Here is an 8,664-nt window from a genome sequence, read left to right on the forward strand (position 1 = left end):
TTAACGATACTTATAGTATTACATTTAATTCGTGATCCAACAATTACGAGCTGCTCCGGACGTTTCGGCAATAGTTTTTTGCCATCTTCAGCGGTGGATGTTATCCATTCGTATTTAGATTGAATTCTTATTAAGTTGTCTAAGTATAAGCACAATCATCGGCCAATAAAATTCCTCAGCTTATTGGTAACAATATTGCTGTCTGAATATTATAAAAAATGTTATAATTTACCTCTTTAGTTCATTTGACCAATTATTATATATGCTTACCCTTAGATTAATAATGTATCACATATTCGCATACACAGAAAATATACGTACTCTCCAACATAATTATTATTTAAAATCAAATATCTCACTTTAATTTAATAATATAATTTTAAATATAACAAATATGTCTTAAGCAAAATAATTGTATGTTGTTAATCTTATGGTTATACACATGTTATACTGAAGGAGAGAAACTAAAAATTAATCATCATACTTAGATAAATTCAATCTAAATACGAATGGATAACATCCACCGCTGAAGATGGCAAAAAACTATTGCCGAAATGTCCGGAATAGCTCGTAATCGTTGGATCACAATTAAATTAAATGTAATAAGTATCGTTAAATTATAACTAACATTGTGACTCTATTTGCCTGCAGTAAACTGATGTACAATTTTAAATACATAGGCTATTTTATATTTTGATTTTTAATTGCGAGAGTCGTTAACTTGATATATTGTTTCAATATTTGAAGTTTTTTTTTTTTAACTATTATAAATCGTTCTGCTATTGGATAGCGAAGATCGCAAGTCTCCTTCTATCACTGAACTTTTGCACCCTTTTGTCTTTCCTTTTTCCCTCTCCTATTGAAGAGAAAAAGAGAAAAAATGAATGATGCAAGAACTTTAGCTGAAAAGAGAAATTTGTCCGCATTGCTTGCACTTTTTGCATTCATATCTTTACTGGTCTCTCTCTCTCTCTCTCTCTCTCTCTCTCTCTCTTTCTCTTCAATATTCGAAAATATATTTATCTTGTTTTAAGTGCAAACATTTTTGAGGATTTCAAATAACGCGAACAGATGATCCATGAATTGATCAAAAATACGCTCATAGAGATCAAATAAAATGATTGGCTATCTCAAGCGCATTGTGATGAGGAGGGGAGAGGGAGAGGACCGTTGCTCGAACCACGTTGTGGTTGGTCGATGCGGTAGCCTCAGGGTGGTTTGGAGGTTATAGTGAGTGTCCGGCGAGAATCGGGTTTTGTTTGTGGGTAGCGCGCGAGTTGTTCAGATCGGTGGTGGCAGACAGTGGCAGACGCATTTCGTCGTTGCAAACAGAAGGACGCATATCAAGCTTGATACGGGTGGCGGCGCATCTACCGCAGCTACCGTGTAACACGTGAATTCGGGCTGCTTACACATTTTACGTACGGTAAAGTGGACTCGATGTCGATAATATGTCGGCTACGAGCAACGTTAGGACGACGCGGATGCACAGGATGGCCTGTCGGGCCGTTTGACGATTATTTATGAATTCACGGAAAGATCTGAGGAAAGGATACTCACGGTACAACAACAATAATATCAACAACAACAACATGGTGAAGGAGAAGGCAAATTCGATCCGCATGTATGACTCGGAGGGCTACAGACGTAGGGCCGCCTGTATCTGCGTCAAGAGCGATCTCGAAGACGAGGTAAGCAAGCTGGCAGATGGCAGCCACCTGTATCTTTGTCGGCACGCGGTCGTTGCGCGTGCCATGCTTGAGCCGGCTAGTTTTAAGTTTTCTCTCTCCACACAAGAGTTGGTTTTTCGTCCGATCATTGATCGACCTGGACTTGTTTCGTTGAGGTCGACAAATGAATTGAATTCTTTTTTTTTTTTTCTCGCATTTAGTCTCACATGCACCATGGACTTTTACAGGTATTACTAGTTACGTCCAGTCGAAGACCTGATAGTTGGATAGTACCAGGCGGCGGGGTTGAACCTGAGGAGGAACCAGCAGTCACCGCTCTTCGCGAGGTCCGGGAGGAAGCTGGTGTTTTAGGACAATTAGGCCGTTGCCTTGGCACATTTGAGGTTATAACTCGTGATGTATGCCACACAGATATTATGTTATACTTATAATCCTTTAATATCATATTTTCTTTTTTTTTTTATTAATGTACTATACATATAACTAAATCATAAGCTACATTCAACAGAAAGAACAACTTTGTAAGATTCTTTGATATAATTGGTTTATATATTTAGATCTATTGAGTAATTAAATAAAGAAGTCGGTGTTTTTTAACTGAACTTGTTTTGCTCATCTTTCTTTTTTCTCTGATGCAGAGAGAAAAAAAGAAAAGACACAAACTTTGTAAGTTTAGCTAAAAAGAACAGGTTTAACAACAAATCATATTAAAGATAGATAGCATTCAGGAGCTTTACAATTGTAAAATTTTTTAATGATCTGACCCTTAATTCCTTACTAGATTTAAATTTATAAACTAATCATATTAGAGAATCTTATAACTGTGTTGCAGAGTTGCTGTTGAATAAAGTTATAGTCCCAAGATATGTTTGTGTTGCACATTTTTGCACTCAACATGTTTGCTTTTTCTCTCTTTAACATTTTACATGGCTTTCCTTTTACAGAACACAGAGCACAAACACCGAACGGAAGTATGGGTTATGCGGGTGACCGAGGAGCTGCCGGAGTGGGAAGATTCGCGCGCTATCGGCCGGAAGCGAAAGTGGTTCACCATACCAGAGGCCCTGCTGCAGCTTGGTCAACACAAGCCCGTCCAGCGCTCTTATCTACACAGCCTCCATAATACCAATCCACGACATAATCCCACCTCTCAGCTGTCCAATCATTCGCACTCCACAATGGCGTCTATTGAACTAATGAATAACTCTAGCAACAATACCCATTTGAGTGAACATAGCTAATACCGTCGCGGATTAAACCTGTTTTTTAATCCAAAATTCGACCGCCATGGATTCTCTCTGAGCAAAAATTTGCTGTTCTCCTTTCTTCCCTAAAGGGAATTCATTATGCAACTCTACTGTTGTGTTTTATATATATAAATTGATATTATATCTATGTGCTTATCTTTATCATTATATTCTTAGGTTAATTATTACGATTATTATAACGTTTAGTCTTAGATTGTTGATAAATCGGTTCGTGAAGGAACATCTTTTCTTTTTTGAAATTATTTTCATTTCTGATATGACTTTTTTTTATCGAACGCGCGAAAAGAGTGATTAAGCTAATTATTTTATCATTATTATTTAGTGTTTGTGCCTAATATACGTAGAATGCCATACACGTAATCCTTTTTCATGTATCGCATATCCTTGCTATACAGCTGCACGAACTTTTTCTACATTTTGTCGAGGCGAAGCGGAAAAGTTGCGTTGTACTTGTTACTATACAGACGATAAATTATGTACTTTGTATATTAACTTCTTGAATAAATTTTGTAATGATTTCTGCGAATAAGATACGCGCGGAGCTGCTGCTCTATACCCTCCGTCTGTAGAAAGAAAACTCAAATTTTCTGCAAACGTAACATGGGTTCATTGATATTTTGCTACTTACAGCACAAGTTTCTCGAATAACGTATATGAGCTTTGTATATCTATAATTTTCTCTATTTTTTTTTTGCAATTTTTGTGATGACAATTTTGTATAACATTAGGTTTTCTAAATTTCTGTAGAAGGAAAGGATTTAAGGAGAAAGTGAGCAACTTTTGTGTAGCAGACTCTATAATATGAACATTAAATTTTTATTATTTAAATAATTATATATTTTATTTAATTCTCTTTATATATGCATCCTAACGTACAATACTGTAAGAAAATTATAGGTATTGTCACTCCATGTAATAGTAGGAGAAAATTAGCGCGGCCAGAGAGAAACCTGAGGGAGGACATGACGACCTAAAACCTGTAACCGCAAAATGCTGCCGCGCACTACTGCCCTCTGAAGAAGTGGATGTGAACTACATGCAAAATCCACTATTCTGAGGATAACGCATCTACATTTCAAGACTGATGGTAAGTAGATATTCGCGGTTCGTATAATCGTATTCGCGCTACATAAAATGTGGATCAGAATAAATATTCTTCTCTACAATTATATGTATGTTAACTTACATGCGATTAAAGCGATTAATTGCCGGGATCATATATGTATATATAACTTATTTAAAATATAAACACGCGCGATATATTTTAACACATTTGTAAAAAAAAATGGGTGTAATGTACAACTTTAATGTTAATACTTTTAAGCTTAATAATAAACATCACGCGCATGGAAGTAAGCATACATATAATTGCAGAGAAGAATATTTATTCTGATCCACATTTCATGTAGCGCGAATACGATTATACGAACCGCGAATATCTACTTACCATCAGTCTTGAAAATTAGATGCGTTATCCTAAGAATAGTGGATCTTGCATGTAGCTTACATCCACTTCTTCAGAGGGCAGTAGTGCGTGGCAGCATTTTGCGGTTACTAGGCCGCCATGTCCTCTCTCAGGTTTCTCTCTGGCGCGGCTTACCTAGAGTCCCTAGAAGTAGGACTCTAGGGACTCTAGGCTTACCTGACAGTAAGCGACATCTGTGATTCGTCTTCTACGCGTTATTACTATCGATTATATCGACTTTAGTAACTTTAGTTCACTGAGTCGAGTCGAATTGCGGCGGCGTCCTTGCTCCGGAAACGACGTCTCCTATTACCTACTAATATATACTATAGACAAATGTATGATAATCATTAGCCTCGTGGTTGTTGCAGTAACCTCTAATGCTGGTGAAGAGCTAATTTAATTAATTTTATATTTAAAAATAAAAATATTAAGTAAATTGATAAAAAAAATAACTGCAAAAATAATTACAGGTAAAAGTAAAACACATAATAGGATATATCATATATCTAAGAAAATGAAGGAAGAGCCAATGGAGGGTGTCGCTAACGAGGGCGAGAGCAGTGAGAGTAGTGACGAGTCTATAGAGGACGGGAATATAAATGGAAGCCAAAAGGAAACCAAATCGCAAGTGTATCTTCCAGGTCAAGCTCTGCAAGAAGGAGAGGAACTTACTGTGGATGATTCGGCATACAAATTGTTGCATCATGCACAATCTGGAGCACCATGCCTCAGCTTTGACGTGATACCAGATGATTTGGGTAATTCCAGAGAGAGTTATCCCTTAAGTATGTACATAGTCGCTGGAACACAAGCTGGCAGGACACACATCAATAATCTCCTTGTTATGAAAATGTCTAATTTATATGGTAATAAACATTCTGGTGACTCAGAAAGTGAATCAAGTGATTCAGAAGATGAAGATAAGAGTAAGCCCGTCATGAGTGTTGCTCCTATTAAACATCAAGGATGTGTTAATAGAGTGAGGTAAATATTCTAGAAAAATCACATCAACAATTGATTGTGGAATATATTGGGTTAGAAGAAAAGTTTTACGATATTTTATTACTTCAAAATTAGATATTGTACATTTAAAAAATTAGCAATTATATCATTTGATAGAGCAAAGTTTCAGCTTTAAAAATCTGGCTTTAATTACAGTACAATGATTTTTAACAGTTATGCAATTTAAATCAAAATGTTCTCTTATTAAACTCGTGAATAACTCAGGAACAAATATTGTAGAGGAACATTTTTAAAAACAAATTTTTAGGAAAACTTGAAGCTCTCACGTTAGATAGTTAAAAATTTTCGCAAATTATTTTTTGGTACATAACAGATCCACAAAGTGAAAAGACAAATTTCTCTTTTTTTTAGCTTATAGTTATCTATATAGTAGTAGTATTTATCTATGTAGTAGTAGTATTTATTACACTTTATCTTTACAGCCAAGAAAAGGAAACTTGGTTTACAAAAAATCTTAATCCATTCATGACCCATGCACACATACATTCTTTTCTATCATCCAAAACTTAACTTATGACTAGTAATATGATAATATAATATAATACAGAGAGAGAGAGAGAGAGAGAGAGATATTTTAACAAGTAATTAACTTCTTATCCTATTCTATATCTTTGAACATTTTATATTATTTTCACAGCCTCAGTCCCGTCACAGTTATACTGTGGTCCCGCTAAACAAACCACTAACCCTTTTATAAAACAAACATCCACTCTTTCCTATCCTTACCCTTTTCTATTATTAACTCTCTCGCATTATCTCTACAATTAACTTTGATCCTTCTCTCTTTTCTTTTAGGTACATTCCTTTTCTTTCCATAGCTTCCATAAAATCCCCCCCTTTTGTTTTACCTAGATTTTCATCTCTAAATTCCTTATTCTTCCCTAACTCTTGAAATCAAACCCTTACTTTCACACAATCTCTCACATAATATGCCTTCCAACAAGCAACACAGTACAATGTATATATAATTTTGCGCTAATAAAAACTGTAGAACTTTTCAACCCAATATATTTGCATACATTTTTTTATTTGTAATATTTACAGATGTAGTAAAATTGGTGGAGGAATTCTAGCCGCCAGCTGGAGTGAACTGGGACGTGTAAATATCTGGAACTTGCAAGAACAGTTGAGCGCAGTTGAAAATCCCAGCTTGCTGACTGCATATCGTAATAAGTATGATAAAGGGAGTACAGACATTAAGCCATTGTACACATTTAAAGGCCATTTATCTGAAGGATTTGGCCTTGATTGGAACTGCATAGAGCCTGGCACTCTAGCATCCGGTGATTGCAAAGGTAACATTCACGTATGGCGAATCGACGTCAGTGGCGCATCCTGGCATGTAGACCAAAGACCGTACAATTCGCATGCTCCACACAGCGTGGAAGATTTGCAGTGGTCACCAAGTGAAAGGAACGTTCTGGCATCATGTTCCGTAGACAAAAGGTATTTGTATTTTCTATAAAATATTTATGTATTTTATATTATCGTGATGAGGAAAGGACAATGGACTCATTATGAATTTTGATACCCTTTAATATGGTAAATCTATCTCAAAAATAAATTATCTAAGCGTTTTGTTGAATGGTTCTTGTTAATAGCATTTTTTAACGTATAAAGAAACCCCGCAATAATTATATGGAAAATTAATTAAACGAGTTTTCATATATAATGTAGCTTATAATGTAGTGAACAAAAGACTCAAGGTTCAATAATGGATAGTTTTTGAGCTATGGTATATCAGAGATGTAAAACTTGTATTCATAGAGTATTTTTGATACGCTATAGTTCCAAAACTATCCATTATAGTGAGATTTGTGTCTATAGCATTTTTTTTATTACTACATTACAAGTGAAAACTAACTTATTTCATGGGGACTCAATTTTTTAATAATTAGTGTGGGATTTTTTCATTAAAAAATACTACAAGATCCATTTTATAAAATGCTCAGACACAACTTATTTTTTATGTACATTCACATTGAAAGAGATCGAAATTCGTGACAAGTCTGCTGTGTCCTCTTCTTGTGAATAAAATTGAGAATTGAATATTATTGCTTCGCAAATTACTATAAAGATTATTTGATTTCAGCATAAAGATTTGGGACATACGAACAAGTCCACAGAATGCATGCGTGTTAACAGTGTCTGGTGCTCACACGGCTGATATCAATGTTATCTCGTGGAATCAGAAAGAGAGCCAGTTTATGATATCAGGCGGAGACGATGGTATGCTCTGCATATGGGATTTGCGACAGTTTGGATCTAATGGTGCAAGTCCAGTTGCTACTTTTAAACAGCACACCGCGCCAATTACTACCGTGGAATGGCACCCCACAGACGCCACAGTGTTTGCTTCCGGCGGAGCTGATGATCAAATCGCTCAGTGGGATTTGTCGGTAGAAGCAGATCACACAGGAGAACCTCAAGACAGAGTGTTAGCTAAGTTACCGCCACAACTACTGTTCATACATCAGGGTCAGTTAGATATCAAAGAGTTGCACTGGCACCCGCAATGTCCAGGAACTATAATATCGACCGCAAATTCAGGATTCGATATATTCCGTACGATTAGTGTCTAATAAAATACTGTACTCTCTAAGAGAGGTAATATATAAAAAAATATTTTTTTAAGAGATTGTGAAAAACAATATATTATGTAAAATATATTTACAAGATCTTTTAAAATTTTTTAATTTCGATAATCAAGACTTTGAAGATGGACTTTGATGAATTATTTACTTATATTTAAACACAAATGTCTTCACAAAATATGTTCGTTAAAGCATCGCAAGTTATTTGTTTATTAGTAATAAAGATAATAGATGTCTTATAGTAGGCCTTCCATGCGGACAACTCCATGGGTTCTGCATTTCTATCATTTGCGTTATCAGTCTCTGCATCTCACTAAAGTTTAATGCTGTACCGATCATGACCGCGCTGCGACATGCTCTGGACGCTAACATTTGCCTCACACGACTGGGACGATACTTATGATTAGCCATGGTTTCGTTGCCTGCTTCTCTAATGAGAAACACCAATTCTTCAATGTCGTCTTGACCAAACTGCCAATGACCACTAACAGGTATTCCTATTAATTCTATTTTTTTACCAGGTTCAGCTACAAGTTGTAAAAAATAATTGCGCGCATGATGAAGAAAATTGTAAATTTAATATTTCATCGCTTTTTGCTCATTTTTTTTTTTTTTTTTTA

At 35.5% G+C, this 8,664-nt stretch overlaps 3 protein-coding genes across 4 annotated transcripts in view; 2 read left to right on the forward strand and 1 right to left on the reverse strand.

Annotated features, from left to right (window-relative positions):
- The first annotated feature begins 1,201 nt into the window (after positions 1–1,201).
- Positions 1,202–3,082, forward strand: Aps (diphosphoinositol polyphosphate phosphohydrolase 1 Aps). 2 transcript variants are annotated; one of them, XM_018541853.1, is made up of 3 exons: positions 1,202–1,691; positions 1,919–2,089; positions 2,636–3,082. In XM_018541853.1, exons 1-3 carry the CDS (start codon positions 1,524–1,526, stop codon positions 2,930–2,932), a joined length of 636 nt encoding a protein of 211 aa, XP_018397355.1. In that variant the 5' UTR covers positions 1,202–1,523; the 3' UTR covers positions 2,933–3,082. The 2 variants fall into 2 exon arrangements, with proteins under 2 accessions (XP_018397355.1, XP_018397356.1); XM_018541854.1 differs by having other exon boundaries at positions 1,919–2,074.
- Positions 3,083–4,736: 1,654 nt separating this feature from the next.
- Positions 4,737–8,060, forward strand: l(2)09851 (WD repeat-containing protein 1 l(2)09851). The gene is made up of 4 exons (XM_018541817.1): positions 4,737–4,810; positions 4,898–5,411; positions 6,495–6,896; positions 7,543–8,060. The coding sequence occupies exons 1-4, from the start codon at positions 4,765–4,767 to the stop codon at positions 8,030–8,032; spliced, it is 1,452 nt and encodes a 483-aa protein (XP_018397319.1). The 5' UTR covers positions 4,737–4,764; the 3' UTR covers positions 8,033–8,060.
- Positions 8,061–8,179: 119 nt separating this feature from the next.
- Pms2 (mismatch repair endonuclease PMS2) overlaps positions 8,180–8,664 on the reverse strand; it is a 3,747-nt gene continuing 3,262 nt past the window's right edge. The window contains exon 5 of the mRNA XM_018541805.1: positions 8,180–8,571. Coding sequence (XP_018397307.1) covers positions 8,246–8,571 — 326 coding nt within the window. The 3' untranslated portion in view covers positions 8,180–8,245. The remainder of the gene's footprint in view (positions 8,572–8,664) is intronic.

The sequence above is a fragment of the Cyphomyrmex costatus genome, unplaced genomic scaffold (genome assembly GCF_001594065.2).
Source record: "Cyphomyrmex costatus isolate MS0001 unplaced genomic scaffold, Ccosl1.0 scaffold30, whole genome shotgun sequence".
In the NCBI taxonomy this organism is placed as follows: Eukaryota; Metazoa; Arthropoda; class Insecta; order Hymenoptera; family Formicidae; genus Cyphomyrmex; species Cyphomyrmex costatus.